Source organism: Podarcis bocagei (assembly GCF_964188305.1).
Source record: "Podarcis bocagei genome assembly, chromosome: 18".
Classification (NCBI taxonomy): Eukaryota; Metazoa; Chordata; class Lepidosauria; order Squamata; family Lacertidae; genus Podarcis; species Podarcis bocagei.
In genome coordinates this window covers 3541438-3566137 of record NC_138144.1, presented here as the reverse complement: position 1 = coordinate 3566137, position 24700 = coordinate 3541438, and the positions used below count along the sequence as shown (strand labels likewise).

The window sequence follows — 24700 nt, the reverse complement described above, 5'->3', positions numbered from 1 at the left end:
AAGAAGAATGGGACTTACTAACGGAGAGTGCAAGAGCCACTCGCCCACCCCTGTCTTGAGGGGAGGACAAAGATTCTTCTTACTCAGTATTTTCAGCTACATGTAATAGAAGTGGCCGTTTGTGGAGTGAGTGTGCTGATGTGAGTTACCATGCTGGTTCTTCTTTAATATATTTTTTAAAGGCTGCTGATCTCTTTCTCTTCACTGTCTTTCTCTCTCGCACTAATAATACTTTGCACTAACGCCTCTCCCCCCACCCCGCCTCGCAGCTGGCTTCATAAAGTCGCCGCTGTCTCAAAAGAAGCTGACGGAGGACAGTGTGGAGCTGCACTGCGAGGCTGTCGGTAGCCCCATCCCCGAGATCCAGTGGTGGTTCGAGGGGGCCGAGCCCAACGAGACAGCCGTCCAGCTGTGGGACGGGGCCTGGCAGGACCGGGTCAAAATCAACGCCACCTACAAGCAGCACTCCACCAGCGCCATCTACGTCACCAACCTCACGCTCAACGACTCGGGCACCTACGAGTGCCGGGCCAGCAACGACCCCGACCGCAACCACTTGTCGAAGAGCCCCAAAGTCAAGTGGATCCGTTCCCAGGCGAACGTGATTGTCATTGAGCGTGAGTGGCCGTTGCCCCAATCCCCCTTGGCGGTGGCATTTGCTTGGACACAGCCGTGTCTCTTAGCTTTGCCACGCCCTCGCCACCCCTTTCACCCATGTCCCATGGCTTCCCGAGAACCCTGCTGCACCTTCCCGACCTAACTGTGTAGAAATCCAAGAGACCTCCCCACCCCCCCACCCGCATCCTCCCCTTCACTCCTGGCGAGTGGCCCTACTCAAAAAGGGTTGTAACTTCCCCATCAGAACCACACCGTCCCGGCCGATCCCTCTGGCTTCTGGACCCTGAATGCCAACGTTGTCCTCCTTGGTGTTCCTTTTCCGAAATGCAAAATTGAAAATGGCTCTGCTTTTGGCGGCCGCCAGCCAACCAACCTCTTTTCATCTCGTTTTCCTGTCTATCTCTCTTTCTATATACACACACAGTCTTGCTTTCCCCCCCACCCCTGCTTTTGATATGCTTTCCAACCTTGCTAGAGGTTACTGGTTGTCGCGAGCTGGATTGAAACGGTCTTGTTTTGCTTGTGGTGTAATTGCAACCGTTTTTGAAATGGCCGTAGCACTGTCTCTGCGCAGCACTGGGTGGGTGGGGGGAACGCGTCTACTTGTTTGTGCTGTGGAACAACCAGTTTTAGCTTATTTGCCTCCTCCCCCTTTCTCTCCTCCCCCTTCCCCCCACCCTGTGCTGAGCTGAAAGTCCAGATTGTCCAGCGACAAGAGAAACGGCTTGTCTTTTGCGGCCGAAACGCTGAGCAAGCAAATTGAATTGGACGTGCCTCAGTTTGGATTCTTTTACAAAAGGAAGTGTCCTCCCTTGCTCGTTGCCCTCTTGTCAGTGGTTTTCAAATTTCATTTGGGAGTACATCTGCTTTGCATGCAGGGGGAAATCCCAGGTTCATTCCCCAGTGGCAACATCTCCAGGTAGGGAATGTCCCCCCTGCCTGAAACCATGGAGAACCTGACTCAGTAGAAAGAAGCTTCCTGTGTTCCTTGGAAGCTTATTGGGGGTTCCTTAATGAGAAGATCCATAAAGACAGATATTAAAGCTTTCTTTCCCTCCCTGTGATGCTCAGGAATGGGTTTAAAATGCACACTCAACTCTTATGGGATGACGGTGTCACCCAGCAGAGCTGGCCAAGGGCCACTTATGAACTGTACGCAGGCATCAGGCTTGTGGGATCCGCTTTTAATTTTTATTGGCACTCCCAAGATTCAACAACCAAGAGAACATGGGCCATATGTTTAGGGTTGCATCCAACTCCAGTTAAGGGACATACCTGACTTAGGGCCATTAATTTCAGTGGGTTCACTCCGAGTATGACAGAGTTGGATACAGCATTTAAATGTAAGAATTTTGGAGTCCAGGGATTTGTTTCTGAAATTCAGAACCAAACTGAGCTCAGAGTCCTTCCACGCAGCAGTCTTTACCCTGAGTTTCCTTCCTATCAGCAGCGTGGTTTAGGGCAGGGAAGAATTCAATTTGCAACCGGGAGTCAGGAATCGCTTTGCCGATTTACTGCAAGTCCCCCAGAGGTTTTATCGGTAGGTCCATATTTATCTTTCTCAACCCCCCCCCAGTTGCTTCTGCGGTGGACTGGGAATTCCCTGCCAGGTGTCCAGAGGCCAGTGCAAGAAACAAGACTCTAAATGTCGAACTTTGAAAACCACTGCTGTATTGATGGCTGGAAAAATAAATAATAATGTTTCTTGGTAAATGGAAATATCCTTCTTTTCGGAGAGGCAAATCTCAAGAGTGTCTTTCAGCCCTGTAGAGTCACCTGTCTCTGAGGAGAAAGGGCTGGGTGGGGGATTTGTCAAGTATCTGCTTGGTTATTGAGGGTGGGGGTATGTCTGCAACATTTGCCTCGAAACTGAAACTCTGTTTGGCCACAATAACTGGCCTGGATATGCTTATCTGGGTGCTCCAGAGATTCGTTTTAGGTGGGGGCAAAGCTGCCTGTTTTAACTGTTACCTCTTCAAAGGTTTCGGTCCCTGTGTCCAGGTGGTTTCATATGAAATGACTCCTCAGGTCAGTATAGGGCATGACCGTTTACTCGCTGGCTGCAGCAAATTCCCCCATAAAAAGAGCAAATGTAAAAACTGTCACATGAGACCCAGCAGGCATTGAGAACAAGTGGTCCTTGGGCGCAGACCAGTTGCTGTAAGTTGCCCTCCTTGCCAGCATTTCACTGCACTTCAAAAGGTACCGAGTAGGAATCTCCCTCTGTCACCCAGAGCGTGGCAGCTGGCAGTTCTGCTACTACCATAGTTGCCGGCCTCCTCGACATACCTCCAGCTTCAAGAATCTCAGCAGACTGCTGCTGTCGCTGCTACCTGGCCATTTTGTAAACTATTTTACACATGCAGAGCACGTGGTGGGGCAATTTCACTTCATGAGAGTAGCTTGATCGAATCCAAGATGTTTGGATGTGGGTGGAGTTTGTGTACCAAATGCCTAATTCCTCTTTAACACCCCCCCCATAAACCCACAAACTTGGTACCCAGAAGAAATGATGCAAACTGGCCAGATGTGCATGTAAAGCTGCTTGACTTCTCAATCTTGGGAGCAATCATTGGCATCGGACTGGACTGGAATAGCCGTGAGCATGGGAAGCTGCCTCTGCCTCCTAAGCTCTCTGGAGGCTTGTGCTGGAGCCCATTTGGGGCTCACCTCACGTTTTCACAGTCATATGACCAACAGGCACCTACTTGAGGCTTTAAGGTGCTTTGCAAAGCCTAGGCCAGGTCCTTTCCCATGCCATTGCCCTCAAGATGTTTTGGACTACAACTCCCATGTAAGCTCCAGCCAGCACACTGGGAGTTGTAGTCCAATGCCTCTGGAAGGCAGTTTGGGGAAGGGCAGGCCTAGAAACAGGCCATTATGTGACAACTAGGCCACTTTGCTTACAGGTGACTGAACTCCACGCTGCAACGGTGTCCTCTCCCATCACCCCTTTCTCTTCTGAACGCAGACCGCCTTGGCTACGTCTTCCTAACTTCCTCTCTTGCCTTCCTTCTTTCCCCCAAAATATCGCCAACGCAGGGGCCAAAATCTCAGCCACTCCCGAGGTGACTGCCGGCTCGAACGTGATCATTTCCTGCAACATCACCGAACCGCCAACCGCCGTCAAAGGCCACTACTGGGAGAAGGGGGGAACGAGGCTTGATACGAATGAGACTTCACCAGAATTTACCTCATACCTGTAGGTATCTTTTAATATATATTTTTTGCCGGGTGTGGGAGGCGCTGTTTAGCATGTTCTCTTCCATGCCAACAAGCTCTCCGGGTGAACAATTCTTTCTAAATCCAGAACAGAGCAGATAAGTTTATTATGAATGTAAGCAAAGCCTGGCTGAATCAGGCCAATGACCCATCTAGTCCAGAATCCTGTTCTCACAGGAGCCAACTAGATGTCTACAGTGGTACCTCGCAAGCCGAAATTAATCCATTCCGCGAGTCTCTTCGTCTTGAGGTTTTTTCGTCTTGCGAAGCACGGCTATTAGCGGCTTAGCGGCTTTAAGAAAAAGGAAACGAACTCGCAAGATGTTTCGTCTTGTGAAGCAAGCCCATAGGGAAACTCGTCTTGCGAAGCAGCTCAAAAAACGCAAAACCCTTTCGTCTAGCGAGTTTTTCGTCTTGCGGGGCACCACTGTATTATGGGAAGCCTTCAGGCAGGACCCAAGGGCAACGTCACACTTTTTTTAAAAAAAGAGAAAGGGCTTGAATGCATTGGTGCTGCCAGAAGGAATCCGCTGTAGGGCAGGCTGAGAGGCTGACTGGCCCAAAGTCACCCAGTGAGCTTCATAACTGAGTGGGGATTCGAAACTGGGTCTTTCGGGTTATAGTCCAACCCTTGAATCAATACAGGCAACTCCCCGTTTATGTGGGGGTTACATTCCAAGTCACTGCACGTTTAAATTAAATTGCATATTTGGGGAACACCTTTAAAAAAGCCTGCAGAGACACTCTGGAAACCCTTGAAAAAACCAGCAGCGCTCCTCGGATTGCACTTGCAAAGGCTTGTGGGATTGCTAGACGCTCTTTTCACACCAGTTTGCCATTTTCGCGCGCTCTTTGGGGGGCCATTTTTGCTCCTTTAAGTGCCACTTCCAGGTTTGCGGTGATATGCATGTCTTGAACACACATAAATGGAGAGCTGGCTCTGAGTAATGCTCCTTGAGGCAAACCAAAACTTCAGGGTCACCTCCTTGTTTTTCTTTCCCCCCATCTCATGCTCATAAAAGGTAAAGGGACCCCTGACCATTAGGTCCAGTCGTGGCCGACTCTGGGGTTGCGGCGCTCATCTCGCTTTACTGGCCGAGGGAGCCGGCGTACAGCTTCCGGGTCATGTGGCCAGCAGGATTAAGCCGCTTCTGGCGAACCAGAGCAGCACATGGAAACGCCGTTTACCTTCCTGCCAGCGCAGTACCTATTTATCTACTTGCACTTTGACGTGCTTTCGAACTGCTAGGTTGGCAGGAGCAGGAACCGAGCAACGGGAGCTCACCCCGTCATGGGGATTCAAACCGCTGACCTGCTGATCAGCAAGCCCTAGGCTCTGTGGTTTAACCCACAGCGCCACCCACGTCCCCTCATGCTCATAGGGATCTGCCAAATCAGGTCATTGGTGCACCTAGCTCCTTATTGTCTGCACTGACAGCCAAAAACACTCCAGGATCAGTCTGTCTCTCAGCCCCACCTGGGTATGCTGTCAGGATTTGAACCCAGCACCTTCTGTGCTCTGCCTTTGAGCCACAGCCCATAAATTTCATTGGAAGGCAAGCCCCATTGTTTTCAGTATTGCATATTCTCCGGTGAGTGCACAGGATTGCAGCTTGGACCTTGACTTTGCCATGGGGAGTCCCTGCTGTCCTCATCAATGCCAAACCATTGGAGCTCTGGAAGGGAACAGCTTCTTGTTTTGGGATGTCCCCCCAGTCCCAGCCTCTCCCTATTTGCTTGAGCTGGTGGGGATAGAAGGTATTATTTCCCTTCTGAAGCTCAATGCAAAGCGTGTGAGAGAGGCTTGGTGTTCTTTTCTGCCTGAGAGCAGTAAAACACACCCTGTGGCAATGTCAACAAGCAGAACTGCGGGTTCCCTGTTTGCCTTGCTTTATTATTGCACTTGTCCTGAAGATCATTTGGGTCCCCTTAGGTCCCCTAAAGGAGGGGCAGGGAACCTTTTTGTCAGCCACGAGCCAGTGGTGATGTGGGTGAGAGTCAAAAGTGGGCAGAGTAGCACACCTGTGTACAGTACACTAGTTTCTATGCGCACCACCTTTCTGTGTCCTCCATCCAGGCAAGGGAAAGTCGTACAGTGGTACCTCAGGTTACATACGCTTCAGGTTACACACTCCGCTAACCTAGAAATAGTGCTTCAGGTTAAGAACTTTGCTTCAGGATAAGAACAGAAATCGGGCTCTGGCGGCACGGCGGCAGCAGGAGGCCCCATTAGCTAAAGTGGTGCTTCAGGTTAAGAACAGTTTCAGGTTAAGTACGGACCTCCAGAACGAATTAAGTACTTAACCCGAGGTACCACTGTACTCAGAGTTAAGGGCACTTTTCCGGCCATTCAGAAACACTGGAAGAGGTTATGAATCAGGCTGGGTGATGGGTGTAGCTTGGGAGATTCTCTAGGGAGATTCAGCCCCCTTTTCCTGAGCCTTAAAAGGCTTCTATCTAATTCTAATTGCAGTGTAACGGGGTTTAGCACTATTTTGCCAGGACTGCTGGGGAAGGGAGAGTAGGGCGAGACCCCATATTTGGGAAGATCATAAACTCCTCCTCTAGAGGAGAAGGCGGCACATTCCGTTCCTCGCAAGTCCTGCTCCTAACCTGCGTGTACAACTCTGCATTCTGGTTGTGCGTTGCTGGTGTTTGATAACTGGCTGGACAATGAAAGGTTCCGTCAGGCAGCCTCGTTGAAACAAAGGAATAAACCCATTGGGGAGAGTGTAGGAATGCTTGCTGCTGCTGGGCCCCCTGTGGAGCCTTTGTGCACCGCGCCAACTTAAAAAAAAAAACACAACCCCAACACAATGCCTTTTCCTGGTAAACAAGATACAGAGGCCGGGAGAAAGTGACCTCAGTTATTCAGCCTCTTTGTGAGACCCACGGCAGGTAGCATCCCTTCTATCAGCCTCCCCCTTTACAAGAAATGAGATTCAGACTAAAGAGCAGGAAGAAGTATCTGACAGTAAGAGCTGTGAGACAGTGGGATGGACTCCCACAGGAGGTTGTGGACTCTCCTTCCTCTGGGGTCTTTAAGCAGAGGTTGGATGGCCATCCATCATGGATGCTTTAGTTGAAATTCCTGCTTTGCAGGTGGTTGGACGACCATTTGTGGTTCCTTCCAATTCTGTGATTCTATGAACAGCTTGATTCGGTCAAATTCTGTGCTTACATTTCGACACACCGCTTCATACGTTTCTCCTCTCATGCTTAAGGGCAGAGTGCCGAATGCTCTTTGTGCGGACTGATTTGCCATGCAAGAGTGTGTGAGAGATTGTACACCTTGCATTCTGAATCTCGGGGAGAGGATCCCCGCGGAAAACGAACCTTCACTTGTAGGTCCAATGTCACATTTCCTTCCGCCTTCGAAGCATCCCCATGACAGCCTCATTGCCCCGGACGTCTGGGTTCCTGTGAACTGAAATGCCAGCCCTCGCTGCAATGGCAGAGTGGACTGTCCACCCCCCTTAGTCTCCCTCTTGCCCACCCATCCCGCTGGCAGAAGTCCATCTGGCGGGAGAGGAGTCACGTCCTTTTCCACGCAGCAGCCGAGCAGACGTGCCTCTCTCCCCATAGCAACAGGGAGCTGAGTGAGGATTAAAAGTATTTATCTTTCCCCCGCCCCCAGCAACCCTCTCTCGTGCCCTCAATTCTCTGACTGGGCTCTCTGTCTGCATGTGTTGAAATCAGGGGGAAGAGGAAAGAGCTGACCTGCTGGAGATCTAACAAGATGGGGGCCTTCCCCCTGTGTTGTCGTCATCTCTCCCCCACCTCACCCCCAGAATGTTCTGCCTCCCTTTTGTACAGCACAGCAACCCTCTCCAAAATAATTGATATGGTGTATGTGTGTTTGTGTTTGGGAGGTCTGGCTAATCCATGAAATCCGGTCTGAACAAGCTTCCTAACTGGGATGCCATTGCCTCTCTGGGCTCAAGGTGGATAAATATTTTCTTCGCACCCCGCCAAGTGATTTCCCTTCCTGTGTCGCTGATTTTTTTAAAGCTCCTTTTTTGTGTGTGGGAATCTCAGTCTCTTGGTGGCGGAGGGGGTGGATTCTGAATGGAATTCGCCTCCTGCCCTCCTCACATTGCACTCAGTTCCTCTTGTAGCCTCTTCTGGGAGATTACTCGGGAGTAAATATATTAGGCCTTTCCCCCCTTTGACCTGCCTTTTCACTTGGGGAGGTGATCACAGACACAGGGTTGTACTTGGGCAAGATGACAGGGTTGCTGTTTGCTACCTACAGCCTGCTGCTAAATGGATTTACATTGTGTTATAGTGTTTAGAGTGTCAGACTAAGACCTGGGAGACCAGAGTTCAAATCGCACCCCCCAGCCATAAAGCTCACTGGCTGACCTTGGTGGCAAGTCTCACTGCCTGCCTACCTACCTTAGTTGTGAGAATTAAATGAGATGGTATGCAGGGCAAACACCACTGTTGTTGTTGTTGTCGTCTATTGCCTGCCCTCCACCGTATGGTCCCAGGCTGGTTGCAACATCAAAACACAAAATTAATTAAAAACAGTTTAAAACAACTCAAAACTGCAAAATTAAAGTGGGTCCAAGAAAATAAGCCCCCCAAGTGACAAAAGCCAAAGTGAAGAGATGCATCTTCAGCATTCTCCAGAAGTTATATAATGAAGGTGCCAGGCACACCGCTGCAGAGAGGGGGTTGCACAGGTTAGGGGCAGCCACGGAGAGTACCCTTTGCCAGGCTGCATCTGCAGCCACTGCCCGCCCGCATCTGAGGGTGGAGTTTCCCACACACAGTTCTCCTTCAGCCGTGTCTGCTGCTCACAGACGACAACTTCCTCCTCCTCGTCCTTGTGGTGTCCAACCAGATGTCTTTGGGAGATCAGAAGTAGGGCACTCACCTGTTGCCCTCACCTGTCGACTGGCCCCAGCATCTGGTACTCAGGGGTAGATTGCCTCTGAAGATGCAAGATCCTTTTAACCACCCCAAAAGGAGCCCTGCTGGATCGGGCAAAACAGCCCCGTCCTAATTCACCATCCTGTTCTCCCACCGTGGGAGAGATCTTTTGATGGAGGGCATAAAAAGTCAGTAGCGTTCTGCTGCTTCTGGCAGCTTGGCATTCCGAGGTAAACAGCCCCATAACCTCTGCCTGGCACTACCTTATATATCTTTAGGCGCCGGCAAAAACATTCCTCTTCAAGCAGGCCTTTGGCTGATTGATATTATGCAGTCTTTTGCATGTGGTGGTGGGGGTACTGTTTTGCTGTTTCTGTTTTAACTATATGTGCTTTTATGTTGTGAATTGCCCTGAGATCTTTTGATGGAGGGCAGTATATAAATCTAATTAATAAATCAAATAAACCTGGAGGTTCCTTTCAGCTGCTATAGCCAGTAGCAGCTAGTAGGCATTTTATTTATTCTTTTTAGACATCTCAGCTAACTGCCATGACCACATCTTGTGGTAGCAAACCCCATAAACAGCAGAAGATGGCTTGAGGGTCACAGACGAGCCCCACATCCCACCCCAGTCTTGGCCCAGAAAAAATAAGGGTGGTTGTGTTCTCATGCAGCGATAACTGGGGTGTGCTCTGCTCGTCTTGCTGCTGACGTGCTTTGTTTCATTCGTTCCAGAATCCCAAAAGTGGACCACGACACCTCAGGGGAGTACCACTGCATCTTCGAAACCGTTCCCCTTTCCAAAGCAACTGTGTACGTGAAAGGTGAGCTCTGCGGGGGAACCCGAACACTCGTCCTGCTTCTGCCTTCTCCAGCTGCTGTTGTATCATTGCTAAACGTGGGCCAAAGGATTTTTCTTTTACGTGGGCACTTTTGCTGGTGGTTGACCTGCTCCTGGTCCTCTCAGCTTTCTGTCCATGTCAAGAAGCATACCTGCTTGCCCTTGTTCTTTGGGCACTGATAGAGGTGCCCGAGGGTTGTGTCCAACATTCCCTCTGCTCAGAGTAGACCCACTGGGATTAATGGGCACGGCTACTCTTAGGGAAGGGACGCGAGTGGCGCTGTGGGTTAAACCACAGAGCCTAGGACTTGCTGATCAGAAGGTCAGCGGTTCGAATCCCCGCCATGGGGTGAGCTCCCGTTGCTCGGTCCCAGCTCCTGCCAACCTAGCAGTTCGAAAGCATGTCAAGTGCAAGTAGATAAATAGGTACCACTGCGGCGGGAAGGTAAACGGCATTTCCGTGCACTGCTCTGGTTTGCCAGAAGCAGCTTAGTCCTGCTGGCCACATGACCCGGAAGCTGCACGCCGGCTCCCTCGGCCAATAAAGCGAGATGAGCGCTGCAACCCCAGAGTCGGCCACGACTGGACCTAATGGTCAGGGATCCCTTTACCTTTACTCTTAAGGAAATGACACTAGCTCAGTGGTTTGCATGCCAAAGGTACCATGTTCAGTCCCCAAGGGCATTTGCAAGTAGGGCTGGGAGAGAATCTCTGCCTGAAACCCTGGAGGACCACTGCCGATCAGTGTAGACATTACTGAACTAGGTAGACCGGTGGGGTGATTCACTATAAGGCAGCTTCCTCAGGTCCTTTCATTTCAGTGGGTCTGCTCTGAACATGAATGGAGAGGTTTGATCTCCTTGCAGTCCATGGGACTCTCAAGAGTCTCCTCCAGCACCACAATTCAAAAGCATCCATTCTTCGGCCATCAGACTTCTTTATGGTCCAGCTCTCACTTCCGTACATCACTACTTAAAGACCATCGCTTGGTGAATTGTAGAGTTGGAAGGGACGACAAGGGTCATCTAGTCCAGCCCCCTGCAGTGGAGGAATCTTTCACCCAACGGGCTCGAACCCACAACCCTGAGATTAAGAGCGTCATGCTCTGTCGACTGGGCTATCTGGAAGCAGACATGGAAAGAAAGAGTGGGTGGAAGGAGGAAAGTGGGGGAAATGGTAGATTGCCTGCTTTGCACACAGAAGATCCCAGGTTCAGTCCATGGCATTTAATGACTGGTGTTTCAATGTATTTTTAATCTTTTCTTGCAAGCCGCCTAGAGTGGCTGGGGAAACCCAGCCAGATGGGCAGGTTATAAATAATAAATTCTTATTATTATACTATGTGTGGCCTGGGGAGCCCAACCTCCCCCCATCTGAATCCATGGCAAAGCCACTGGCCAGCCCATGTAAGCAGCACTGAATCAGAGGAACCAGCAGTCAGACTGTATGATGAGGCAGCTTCGGATGCCCCTGCAGTCTTACAAATGCACCTGTGAAAGTTAGCTTGCATCGGTTTTACTAGCCCATCTGCCTACGTTTTCACCAATGCACGTCACTCGTGACCTCAATAGCTTGTCATGGGGCAGGGAGAGAGAAGGGCCAGTTTGCTGAAAATCCCCTCCCTCATCGCTCATGCCAATTTTTAACTCGCTTTCATAAGCAGCCAGCTATCCTTGGCCCTTGCTGTTCTCCTCGGGTACCTCATTGCCAGCTGTCCCTCATTTTGCTTGCGCCCCTTTCTTCATTTGCAGTGAAGCCACACGTGTATGCCTACAAGAAGACAGAGCATGGGAACGAGGGGGACACAGGCATTCTGGTCTGCAAGAGCTCCTCATACCCTCCTGTTACCCAGTGGAGTTGGTTCAGGGTGGTTGGAGATGTGTCCCAGGTGAGTCTCTCGGCCAAAGCAAACGTTTCCCCATTCCCCATGCTCCACGGCTTCTGTTTTCCTCCCCTCTGCTAAGTAGTTCAGTGGTTCTGTGCAGCGACGGGGAGCAGACCACCCCCGCCTTCTGATTAACACGGCAGCAAATGCAAGGCAACCTCTGTCTGCACAGGTTTCTTTTGATTCTGAGGAAGCCTTTGATCGTGTGCAGTGGGGCTTTCTGTGACCCCCACCACGCACAAACCATCTTGCCCACCCCATTTCCTCAAGTGTACCCAAGCAATAAATTGTGGCCTGTACTCGGAACTAATACAGCTGAAGCCAGGAGTGAGGCAGGAGCTGCCACCACATCAGCCATGCCTTTTGACCTAGTCACTAGCATGCTTCATTAACCAACCCACTAAAATTAAGGGTGTTGCAGTGGCCGAACGGGAATACAAGGTGGCGCTTTTCGCAGACGCCACCCTGCTCTTTTTAAACAGACCCGCAGAACTCCAGCCCTAAGTTATGATTGTCCATTAGGCAATTTGAGCCACCTGGTATAAAATTGACCAATAGAAGCAATGACCAAACAGCAGGGACTAGTAGGCAGCCACCATACAGACCGGCCCTTAAAGATTGATAACTTTCCATCCTTAGGTTTCCCCATAGCTAGGCAAATTGACCAAGGCATGAAAATAAATGTGGAAGAAGCACTTGCAAAAATAAATATGGACTTGGGCAGAACTGACTATAAATGTAATTAAATAAGCATAATTAAGTGAATGTTGTGCCCGTGTGTCCCTGGGGATCTCCCACTCACCAACACACAAAACTACTTTCTTGCAAATCGGCCAGCTATTTTGATTTTGTTTTTCTGGGGGGCTGGCATGTGCTAAACTCCAGCTCCCAGTGACCAACGGTGGCTTTAACCTCCCAAATGTAGCAAAAAACATACCTGATTGCAAAAGTTAGATACCGGCAACAGGAAGGAGGCTAGGAAATCTGTTAATGGGCATGGATGGAACGGGATAACCTAGCCCCTCTGTGGAGTTGGGCTGCAGGCTGTAAGCATCCAATAAACAATCCTTCGACATTCCAAAGCCAGACCACCCCAAGCACAGGAATTTGCAGCTAGCACCCCTTGAGAAAATTCTGTTAAATAACCAAATGTCAGAGATGAAAATACTGTAGGTAATTTTTTTTAAGGGCGTATGATCAGAGAGAGGGGACCTGGGGGAACGGGACTCAAGACCGTACGATTATAGTAATGTGGAAAACCTTATAAGCCACAGTGTGGTTGTTTTTTTAAAAAATAAATGAGGTGATAAACAAGGAACTAACCATGACAGCAGGTCTAAGAGACACTACAACCTTCGATTATAATGCTGCCTTGTTCCACAATAGCTTTATTTAAGACCCCTCAAGGAAGGTATTCAAAGATGCTTAAAGATTTGGGAAACCGCTGCTTAGGGGATCAGGTATTTATTCTCTAACCAGCCCCTTGATAAAATCTACAGTCAAACAATGCACATTTCGCATGCTTAAGTGGTTGCGAAGGTAGAACTTAATCCTTGAAGGGGAACTTTGGCAAACCTGCCCTCTCTTGATCTTCAAAGGTAAAATGTTGAAGTCTGGCAACAAATCTGCCCTTCTGGGCTTGGGTATTGCTAGACATTTCAGCTGCAGCAAACATCTGTTAGAGGCAGACCCAGTCAGGACTGTTTACTATGGTGTAAAGGGCCTGTTAGCCGACATATGTAACTCTTCCACTTCCCTAACTTTTGGGTTATTGTTTCTTATGGCCGCCATGAGACCCAGTGCAACTCTGAATTCACCCTGGATTGTGGATTTTGAAGAAACTTGCATTGCCGGCTCCTCGATTCAAAGCACTGCCCTAGCAGACGAGACCGAACCCTTTTCCTTTCCTCCTCCTCCCCCAGCCTATCGTCAACGGCTCTGAGGACCGCTTCTTCATCAAGTCTGATGGTAACAAGACAGAGCTGCGGATCCTCTCCCTGCAGCTCGAGAAGGACCCGGGCGACTACATGTGCAACGGCACCAACGAGAAGGGCGATGGGAACGCTGTGGTTAGCTTGCGGGTGCGCAGCCGCCTGGCAGCTCTGTGGCCGTTCCTGGGGATCGTGGCTGAAGTGCTGGTCCTCGTCACTATCATCTTCATCTACGAGAAGAGGAGGCAGCCCAACCAGGTCCCTGACGGTAAGTTGCCTGGAGAGGGGTCAGAGAGCCTGCTTTGGGGGACAGGAAACACATGGCTTCCTCTTCAGTGGGCTTCTTTACTTTTAAGAACTGGGTTAGGGTAGGCATAAGGATCTCCTTTAACGTTATGGTCTGGCTCTACCCTGAATGGTTAGGTGGATTTTTTCAAATGAAAGATCCAGAGAGGATCGCTGCCTTTTTCCAGAGAGGACCTTTTTATATAAAAAAACAACAACCCCAAAATCCAAGCTTTATACCATCTGTCCCTGGGTTCAACAAAAACACTATAGTCTGGCAACGTGAAAGCTCCCCGCCCTCAGGATAAGCCCTTAAAGGCCCAACGTTCTTGCCCCTTTTCCACATTGACCCTCGCTCACGCACCCTTGTTTCACAGTTAGCCTTCCTTCAGAATGACCACCGTGAAAGGAAATGCCCAAAAGATAGTTTTTCTTGAGCAGCATGGCAGATGGGCATGGAGCGGTCCCGCTTTTGCGGAACAGATTCCCTGTGGCCTACCAAACCATCCCTTCCGATTCCAGTGTCCAGGCTGGGAGTGCTGTTGCTCTTACGCTGTCCGAAAACAGTAGGGGAGGCATTGGCAGGCTTTGTTGTGAGTGTGCAGGTTGGAAAAGATTCAGGGGGATGGAGAACAGAACAAAGTGGGCCACAATCTTACACACACACACACACACACACACACACCGTTCAGAAAGAGCTGCCTAGAGAAGGGGTGGTTCCGTGAGGGAGGAAAAGGAGTCCTGGATGGGGGACAATAAGCGTTAACAGCCACCAGAAATTCTGCTACTTGAGGTTTCACCAATTCCGCTTTCTCCGAGGTCTCCTGAAACAGGCACAGAGCTGTGCAAACAGCAGACTGGAGCCTTTAATTTTAATTTTTTGTCACTGCCATGGAAGTACTTGTAGTCCCTATAAAACAGCTCTGTGCATCCTATTATTGGGTGTTTGTTTCTGCAGATCTGCTGTGCCTTTTTTCTCCGATGCAGATATGCCCTTTTCAACGGCATGCCACCCCTCCTTCCTCTGTAGTGTAGGGCTAAGAACACACTTGGCTGTTTTTCTAAACTTACCTCTGTGTTTTGCATCTGCCCCCCCCCCCCTAATACGCAGTCGCCATTTTCAGGGGTTTAGGCTCCTGAAAGCTCTGCTTTGAAATATCTGCCATGCGGAGGAGGCCCACTGGACTCCATCTCTCACCAGTCCCAGTATGGCCGGTAGCAAAGGGTAATGGGAGGGGGAGGAGTTTGGATTTGATATCCCGCTTTATCACTACCCGAAGGAGTCCCAAAGCGGCTCACATTCTCCTTTCCCTTCCTCCCCCACAACAAACCCTCTGTGAGGTGAGTGGGGCTGAGAGACTTCAGAGAAGCGTGACTAGCCCAAGGTCACCCAGCAGCTGCAGGTGGAGGAGCGGAGACGCGAACCCGGTTCCCCAGATTATGAGTCTACCGCTCTTAACCACTACACCACACTGGCTCTACAACACATTGGGAGTTGTAGTGCAGTGCCAGCACCCGGGCGGCCACAAGCTCGCCACCCACACTTTACAGTATGGATTTATGTAATGAATCTCTTGCTCCTTAAATGCTTTGTTGAAAACAAAAAGCTGCTTAGGGCTACATTCAGCCACAAAGTTCACAAGGTGACATTGGGCCAATTGTCTGATCATAGAGCGGGCAAGACAGTACAAACCCCCAGTGGGGTAAAGAAGGTTTGTGTGTTCAGAAAACCCAAACCTTATCTCTGTGGTGTGGTGTGTCCTTGCTGGCATTATCTTTGCACTCTTCCTTCCTCTTCTTCGGCTGCATGTTATCTGCTTGTGGTAAGTGGAAGAGCCAGCTCCCAAGTATCACCCTCTTCCCCATGTGTTGGTGATGGTCTTACCTGCTGTGTGTGTGTGTGTGTGTGTGTGTGTGAAAGAGAGAGAGACATCTAGCAGCCCTGTGCTAATTTCCGGTGGCAGGATTTAAAACCAGAAGCAGTGGCAGAAGCTGTGTCCCTCCCAGATGTTCCTGGACTCCACAACTCTTAACTCGTAGTGGTATTGGGAGGGTGACAGCGTCCCTGCCCCTGTTGTGAAAAATAGGGAGAAGTCTTGGCTGATAGGCATGTGGGGCTTCTCTGCCCATCAGATGGTAGCATGGTGTCCACCTGAAAGGGTCTGTGTGTGCTCCCGCAACGCCGCCAGCAGCCATTTTCCTCTAGCTCGTAGTGCTGTTTCGTTGTGCTCTTGTGGTGGTTCGGTCCAGAAATGTGGAGACCCTTTTTGTTGTGCTTCAGCCTTCAAACAGCCTCTTCGCTTGCTCGCTCGCTTGAATGTGCTTCTCTGGTGTGGAGTCTGCAGTCTGCCACACCAGCCGAGTTGGGGAGCCTGGGAACTCAAGATTTCCCAGGTTTCCCTTTCTCTCTAAACCTTACTAAGCCCAGAATGGCCAGCCCTTGTTATATCAGCAGTAAAATGGAGGTGAACTTGAGAGAGGGGTTTTTGTCCTAAGGGGACGGAGGGAGATACCCACAGAGTTTCGTACGGTTTTAACGGTACAGGCTAGTTAAAGGAGAACTGCAGGGTTGAGCCCCTCTCCAGCAGAGATGATATGGGTGGGGGATGTCAGATCAGTGGAATCCTGTGTCGCTCTTGAGAGCATGTGGACGGTTTCAGGGAACCCTTCATCACATGCGCAGAAGCACACAGGCCAGGCAGTCGCGTTGTGGGGTACACCCCGCTGCCAGGGGGTGGGTGGGAGTTGTAGTTCAAAACATCAGGAGGGCACCAGCTTGGTGAACGTTGGTGTGCAAGCAGTGTTAGAAACTCAGATATATATAAGCTATGTACCAAATGGGCTCCTTACACCAAGGTTGCAGTTGCAAAACCAAATGCCTAGTTGCCATTTTGGGGCAAGGCAGCTCTAAAGTCTTTGATTCTCAGTTAAACATCTGGCTAGTCCAGGTGACAATCTTGAGCTAGGTCAAGAGCTTTGAGAACTTAGAAGAAAAGTCCCTTGATCCAGGAACAGTCCACATACATATTTGGCCTATTCTGACCTCTTTTTCTTAATGCTGACTGCGCCTTTTTGGTAGTGGCGCCCGCCCTGTGGAACGCCCTCCCATCAGATGTCAAGGAAATAAACAACTATCTGAAGGCAGTCCTGTTTAGGAAAGTTTTTAATGTTAGATGTTTTATTGTGTTTTTAATATTCTATTGGGAGCCACCCAGAGTGGCTGGGGAAAGCAAGCCAGATGGATGAGGTATAAATAAATTACTACTAGTAGTACTACTACTGCTCAGGCTGCACAAAAAAAGACATTAGGTTCCAGAAATCCATTCTGATTGTTTATTAGTGTGTGAAAACATGCCCAGATCCCCATACAGTAGAGATGTCAGGTGCCATCCTGGTACTCCGGTATCTTCCCTTGGTCGCAAGTGGCCGATAACCAGGTGCAAAATGCGCATGGCAAATTTCAAACTGTAGGTGTCTTTAGGGAGGCAGGGGTGGTGAGTTGGGAATGCGTGCGCCAATCATCCAGAACCAGCTTTCTAATCTTGTTTTTCCCTCTTTCCCCCCGTCTTGCTTCCATCTCCCTGAAGATGACGATGGAGGATCTGCACCACTGTGAGTATCAAGGCACAGACACGTGCCCCTTCCTCCTACCCAAGCTCCCCCCCCCTCTCTCTCATTGGTGGGAAATGGTATTGAAAGGGGCTGAATCTCTTTAACCCTCTTGGAGGAGCTGCATAGTTCCTGGCAAAGCACACAGTTCTATTGGTTGGTTCTTCTCTCTCTCTCCATTTTTATTTCTAAACTGCCTAGAGGCGTTGGAAAAAGCAGGGGGGGAGAGAGGAGCTGTACTAAACGGAGATACAAAGAGCTGTATCTCTCCAAAGATCATCTAGCAAGGCCGGAAGTGTCAACTGTATGCTTGGCGTGAAAGCTGATAACTGGGATGGCCAGTCTAGGGCAGATTTTGGGGAGAGAAGAGCCAGTCCCTTCATGGGCTGCTGCCAGGTTTAATCAGCGATCTCTAAATAGGAGTCAGACCCACCAGCCCACATACAGCATTTGTTCCCTGCACTTTCCATGGGAACCTCTGCCTACCTCAGTTGCTTAGAGCATGGGTAGGCAAACTAGGAGCCGGATCTGGCCCAGTCGCCTTCTAAATCCAGCCTGCGGACAGTCCAGGAATCTAAGTGTTTTTACATGAGTAGAATGTGTCCTTTGATTTAAAATGCATCTCTGGGTTATTTGTGGGGCGTAGGAATTCCTTCATTTTCCCCCCTTCAAAATATAGTCCGGCCCCCCACAAGGTCTGAGGGACAGTGGACCGGCCCCCTGCTGAAAAGGTTTGCTGACCCCCGGCTTAGAGCATGGTGCCAAGATTGCAGCTTTGATCCCCATATGGGACAGCCGCATATTCCCGCATTGCAGGGGATGGGACATGATGATCCTTAGGACCCTTTCCAACTCTGCACTTCTGCAGCGGTTGCACTCCCCTTGTCTGAATCGTCCAACCAAGCTAGCCCCAAGTTCTAGTATTGGGGGAGGGTTCCTGCAGGAAAGAATGTGGGTGCCTTATATTAAGTTGGGTAGGAGGGGGCACTTGGATTTTCCTGCCTTGATGCCTTTTTGTGGCCCGTCACCACATTCAGAGATTTCCTCTGGGTCTCACATGTCCTGTTTCTTCTCCGTTCCTCTCCCCTCCAGGAAGAGCAATGCCACAAATTACAAGGACAAGAATGTGCGCCAGAGGAACGCAAATTAAGCAGACGGCAAGGTAGGGGTGCAATCTGGGTGGCAGGGGTGGGGGCAAGAACTTCCAAAAAGGTACCTAAGCCTTTCCCAGAGATAAAAGCTCTGCTTGCTTGCTCTCTCTGGTTCTGGCTTAGGAAATGGCTCTTGCAAATTGCCTAAGCAGGGGCCTTTGTGGTGGCGCTGTGGGGGGGGGACTGGGTTTGAATCCCCACTTGGACATCACATGCACACACACCTCATAGGGTGTTCTTGGGCCTGGCACACCGCGTCAGGGGTGTTGTAAGGGGCATACTGCCCCCATACATCACCCTGAGAAGGGCCAAGGTAGAAAGGCGGTTGATCAGTTACATGGATTAATAATTGTTTAGGGCAAGAGGGAAGGTGATCTAACTCTTCATATATTGCCGGTGGTATCGTGGGGCCCCTCAAGCCTGTCTGTCATTCCCAATTCACAGATGGGGAACTTGTGTGTTGAGCTCTATTGGCAGGGTGGGGACGTATTATACAGCCATACCTTGGAAGTCGAACAGAATCTGCTCCAGAAGTGCATTTGATTTCCAAAACATTCGGAAACTGAAGCGTGGCTTCCGATTGGCGGCAGGAAGCTCCGGCAGCCAATCAGAACACCCGTCGGACGTTCAGGTTCCAAAAAATCCGAGTATGAAGGTGTTTGAGATCCAAGGTATGACTGTAATAACATTCTTAGTTACTGTATATACTGTATTTTTCGCTCTATAGGACGCACCCAACCACAGGATGCACCTTGTTTAGAGGGGGAGAAGAAGAAGAAAAAATTCTCCCCCTCTCTGCCCAGAGCCCCTTCAGTGAAGCGGCAGGAGGCGCTGCACAGAGAGGGGGAGAATTCCCCCCCCCCTTGTTCTCCCCCTCTAAAACAAGGTGCGTTCAGTCGCCTTCAGGCAGCTACCGTATTTTTCGCTCTATAGGACGCACTTTTCCCCCTCCAAAAATTAAGGGGAAATGTGTGTGCTCCTATAGAGCGAATGCAGGCTGCGCGGCTAAGCCCAAAGCCAGAACAGGGAGGCGGAGCGCTCCATCTCGCTGTTCTAGCTTGGGGATGGCTGCGCAAAGCCTCCGCGGGGTGAAGGCACCCCGCTGCCCTCCGGGGGCTACAACGCCTGTCTCGGAAGCCTCAAGCCTTTGGAGTGCAGCGGGAACTCGTGCGCTTTCCCCCACCGTCAGCCCCACGAGCTCAGGGGGCAGTGGGAAGGCGGCTCGCCGCCTTTGCGCTGCTCCCCGACCTCTTTGAGGCTTTTCCCCAAGGAGGGAGAAGGGACTGACTGGCCATGTCAGTCCCTCCTCCCTCCTGGTCAAAAAACCCGCAGTAGCTGTGCACTCCCTAAAGGGTGCGCGGCTCCTGTGGGCTTTTGTGGGAGATGGGTGAATTCCCAGAGCTGGGGGGGGGTCATATTTTTTCCTTGATTTCCCCCTCTGAAAACTAGGTGCACCCCATGGAGCAAAAAATACGGTACCTTGGAAGCCTGGAGAGCGAGAGGGGTCGGTGTGCACCGACCCCTCTCGCTCTCCAGGATTCAGTGAAGACAACCCGAAGCCTGTGGAGCACTGTGGGAGTTCCCGCTGCGCTCCGGAGTCTTCGGGTTCCTTTGGGGCTGGTGGGGGGAAGTCTCCCCCAGCCCCAAAGAGCAAAGAAGCCAAGACAGCGAGCAGGACGCATCCCGCTCACTGTCTTGGCTTCTGCCATAGCCCCGCGCAATCTCTCCGGCAGGGAGAGGCTGCGCACGGCTATGGCAATAACCCCACCACCACCACCTGCAAAAGCCGACAGGAGCTGCGCGCGAGGAGCAAGAAGGGACTGACTGGCCGCGTCAGTCCCTTCTCCCTCCTGAGGAAAAGCCCACAAGAGCCACATGGAGCTTGTGTGCGGCTTTTGGGGGCTTTTCCTCCCTGCCTCCCCCCCCCCCACTCCATAGGATGCACACACATTTCCCCTTCATTTTTGGAGGGGAAAAAGTGCGTCCTATAGAGCGAAAAACACGGTACTTGAGTATAAGCCAGCTTTCAGCACATTTTTTATGCTGAAAAAGCCCCCGTCGGCTTATACTCAAGTGAGGTGGCAGCGGCGGGACGATCGGCCTGAAAGGAGCCCTTTCTCACCGCTGGTCCCTCCCGCCTCTCCCAATCGCGGCTCCTGTGCCTGCTCTTGCAAGCGACAGAGGTGGTTGGACAAGCAGCGAGAAAGGAGCCCTTTCGGGCCGCACGTCCCTCCACTGCTGCCTCTGCTGCTCCCAAGGGCAGGCACAGGAGCCACAGTTGGGAGAGGTGGGTGGTGGCGGAGGGACCAGCGGTGAGAAAGGGCCGCTCGTCCTGCCACCTCCGCCCGTCAGCGGCGGAGAAGGAGGAACGAGCAGCCCTTTTCTGGCTGCTTGTTCTTCCTCCGCCGCTGCCGCCACCACCAGGTTTGTGGTGAAACTCAAAGCAGTTTAGAAAAAGAATAAAATTATGAGTTTGTTTTTACAATCAAGCGGTGTACAAATTTCATGAAATACCATTTTTCCGCTCCAGAAGACGCACTTTTTCCCTCCTAAAAAGTAAGGGGAAATGTCTGTGCGTTTTGTGGAGCGAATGCACTGGGCGGCAGAGGGATCCCTCGGCTACCGCTGCAGTCGCGAGCTGAGGGACGCCTCCGCAGCTAGAGCCATGGCTCCCATCTGTCACTCGCTGTGAAGCCAGCAGAGCAAGAGCCACTTCGCAGCTATCACTCTCTGCTGGCTTTTCAACGAATCGGGATGAGGGACGGACGGGAGCAAGCAAAGCGAGAGCCGCTTACATGCCTTCTCTCCTGCTTTGCACAGCTCTCATTTTCCTTGCCCATCCCTGCTCCTGCCTCTCTGCAAAGCACCTGTCCCGGTGTCTCCTCCTCCTCTTTTACAGCGAGGGGTGGGCAAGCAAAGTGAGAGCTGCGCAAAAGCGGGAGAGAAGCCATGTACGCAGCTCTCGCTTTGCTTGCTTTAAAGCAAGAAAAAACGAGAGCCGCTTACATGTTCTGCGCAGAATTTTTTTCCCCTCTTGCTTTCTCCCTCTAAAAACTCTTACAGAGCAAAAAATACAGTAAATGAAAATTCCCTTAAAACAGTATTAAGCTATGCCTGTAGCATGCTGAAGGGTCATACACAGTGATGAACTTACCCTAATTCTACGTCGTCTTTCTCTCTTTCAGGTGACATGTCAGCTGAGCTGAGCGCTTAGGGTGTTCCTTCCAATCGTCCCATGCCATAGCACCAAGAATATCATAGCGCCCCCTCGCAAAGATCAATTCACTACACCTTTTAAGAGAAACAAAATCGTAGAGTAAAATCTTCCTCTTTTCTTTTTTTTTTAAGGGAAAAAACCCAGTCTTTTTTTTTTTTTACCTATACATTAGCACATCCCTTTTTAATTTTTATTCCTTCAATGTAGTTCTCAAAATTTGAGCCTCGGGCATTGCGGGGGACAAGACAGGAGGCGTTTTTTGGGAAGGGAGGAATTTGATGGGTGAACAGAGATCTGCCTGCCTCCCCCCCCCCCAGCCCCAAGTTGGAGACTTATTTCCCTGGCAGCAAACCACACGGGAAGCTGATCAAAGCCACGCTTCACGATACAGTAGAGCAGGGCATCTCTCCCTTCTCCCCCTTCCTAAAATGACCCTCAGCTTTGGGGAGGACACCAGACGACCAGCTGCTGGTTTGGCCGGAGAATGCAAAAAAGGCAAAAGGTTTCGCCTCCTTTTCCACCTCAGCGGCTTCTGTTAGGTCAGAAAATAGCCAGCTTGAGCCCCCACTGCCTTTTCTAAGACCCATAGGGAAGCCTCGCAAGAAACGTGCAACTGCTGAAACCACGCGTGGTCTCCTATCGCTTCTCTACCCTCTGCCCCACACGGCCACCAGCAATGGGTACCACTGCCACAACGATCCTTCCTTTTCCCAGCACCGTGGCTTCTCTAAACACCACATCCTTTTTCTTTTGGCCCCCCTTTTTTGGGCCCTTGTAGCTTTCTCTGCAGTGACCCGTTTCAACACTACAAAAAAAAAAAACCAGAAACAAATATTGTGTTCCATGACTGCTTTTTTAAAGGGGGGGGGGAGTGCATGGGGGTGAACCAATCTCATGTTCTGTCAAACCTTGGAGTTGGAGCTGAGGGCATGTCACTGCTTGGAAGTTTCTCCCTTTCTGTCCTCTTAAGCTGTTGCTTGGGGGGCTAAGAGGGCTATTTGCAAGGTCTGCAGCCCCATCCAGCCATGACCTAAGTCTGCAACCCTGCAGCGTCTGAGAAGAGAGTCACACTGTCCTGTCACCCATCCTCTTCCACTTGCTGGAAACAGCTCACCTCTTTTAAGAACAAGCTGACTTTCCTCCAAATAAAGCAGATTTACTTTTTCCGCCCCCCGCCCCCCCTTTGGTCTCCTCACCCCCTGCCGCCCCTCTGTGGAGTTGCGCATTTCTGCGGCTCACCTTCCCATAAAAACACGGTAAGAGCCTAGTCCTCAAGGTGCTGGGGGAAAGGAGCCGATTTAAATTGGAAGCTGCCCTAGGCGCCCCCGTTTCCCGGGCACAGTCCCCGAATTTACAAATCAGTCCCCATACAAAATCCACTGACGTTGAAAAGTGTCCCCGGATTCATTGAAAAAAAATTGTTAACCTTACCCTAGGCTGAGGCAGCCCATTGGCCTGTCTAGCTCTGTCGCCTGTTCCGATTTGGGGGGGGGGGTGTCCTCTCTCGCAGCCTTTCCGGGGGCGGTGAAATCCCAGGAACTGTGCCTGAGTGCAAGGCAGATGAAAGGGGTAAAAGCAGCGTGGAGAATGGAATTTGTCGCCAAAGGGCACACCAGGTGAGGGTTTATCCTGAGTGGATGGTGAAGATGGGGGCAGACAGGGTGGGGAAATGGTGTAGAGAGGAACAGAAGGTGCCTAGCTAGGACAGAGGAAAGTACAGTCATACCTCAGGTTACAGACGCTTCAGGTTGCTTTGGGGGGGGGGGTTGCGGACCGCTGAAACCCAGAAGTACCGGAACAGGTTACTTCCAGGTTTCGGCAGCCACCAAATCTCAACCCAAGCGTGCACAGATGCCGGTTGCGAACATGCATCCCGCACGGATCACGTTTGCAACCCTAGCGTCCACTGTACCTATGAGAAATCAGCACACCTTGGGGTAGCAGCAGGGGAGACTGACGCTAAAGGGGCTTGAGGAAGACGGAGCTTTTAAAATGAGAACCCTGGAATCTGACGCGAGGCTTAAATCGTTCAAAAGGAAAAACCCGCAAAAGAGGAGCAGGGTGCCAGAGGAAAGTAGAGGAGAGGAAGGTAGCCAGTCGTAGGAGGAACTGTTTACTATCTCACAAACGCAGCAGACAAAACAGGTGGAGATCTCTAGCGCTGAGAAATTAAGAGATTTGGCTGCCGTTCAGAGGCAGACTGCAAGTGGGCCATTCAAAGGATTTTAGCCCTGGGTTTTTTGGGGGGGGAACTCCCCCCAAAAGGAAGCTTCAGAACAATCACCAGGAACATCTCCAGGACCCATTACCCTGATCACAAAACCAGAGGTGGTATTTGCGTTTAAAATGCACAGCAAGAGAGAGTTGGGACTGCCTGCGGGAGCACAGCAAAGACCCATCGGCCGCATGACCTTTCAAGCCTTCCCTCTGGCACAAGATTTTGACAATAACCTTATCTCCCGTTCCCATCGTCCCTCCCCAGGCGCATGATGCAAGCTGCATGTTTACGAGCTCTCGTTCCCCAGATAGGACAGCGTCCAGCTCTGTCCCCGATGAACTCTGCATGCTCTCTGTGTATATAAAACCATGGCTTTTGTAGAAAGCTTTGACGCCACCTGTTAATTTAGAATCTGGACAGCTCCAGCCCATATGTGAAGGCATATATCCTGTGCAGGGGTGCATTCCCTTCTGTAGAAAGGCACATGCAAATGTGCATTGGCAATAACCTATTCCTTTCTTCCAGTGCACAGAAACATCCTAGTAAGGGGCAGTGCAAACCTGAGATTTCCCTTTTTTAAGGTGCAGTTACTGAGGGTTGGAGGGAAGGGAGCCTGGGCCTTAGCCTAATTTCATCTGTGAGAAAAGGAGGCATCTGAAGGAGAGAATTCCTAAGTAGATCTGCGTAACTTGCTCCCTTGCCCCAAGTAGCTTCATGCCCTGCTAGGGAGGAAGCAAATACAAGACTCCAGGCTAGACGTCTTGCATAACAGAGATTTCCCTGCTCCTTGCACTAAGCAGAAATGAAAACTAGAAACTTGGCTTCCTTGAAAAAACACACATAGG

The 24700-nt window shown here is 50.7% G+C and overlaps 1 protein-coding gene across 1 annotated transcript in view; it reads left to right on the top strand.

The window, feature by feature from the left end:
* The window catches only part of BSG (basigin (Ok blood group)), a 37138-nt gene extending 14901 nt beyond the window's left edge, over nucleotides 1-22237 (top strand). The window contains exons 2-9 of the mRNA XM_081178191.1: nucleotides 270-617; nucleotides 3661-3820; nucleotides 9454-9542; nucleotides 11311-11447; nucleotides 13367-13643; nucleotides 17248-17272; nucleotides 18362-18431; nucleotides 21606-22237. Coding sequence (XP_081034317.1) covers nucleotides 270-617; nucleotides 3661-3820; nucleotides 9454-9542; nucleotides 11311-11447; nucleotides 13367-13643; nucleotides 17248-17272; nucleotides 18362-18419 — 1094 coding nt within the window. The 3' untranslated portion in view covers nucleotides 18420-18431; nucleotides 21606-22237. The remainder of the gene's footprint in view (nucleotides 1-269; nucleotides 618-3660; nucleotides 3821-9453; nucleotides 9543-11310; nucleotides 11448-13366; nucleotides 13644-17247; nucleotides 17273-18361; nucleotides 18432-21605) is intronic.
* The last annotated feature ends 2463 nt before the right edge of the window (nucleotides 22238-24700 follow it).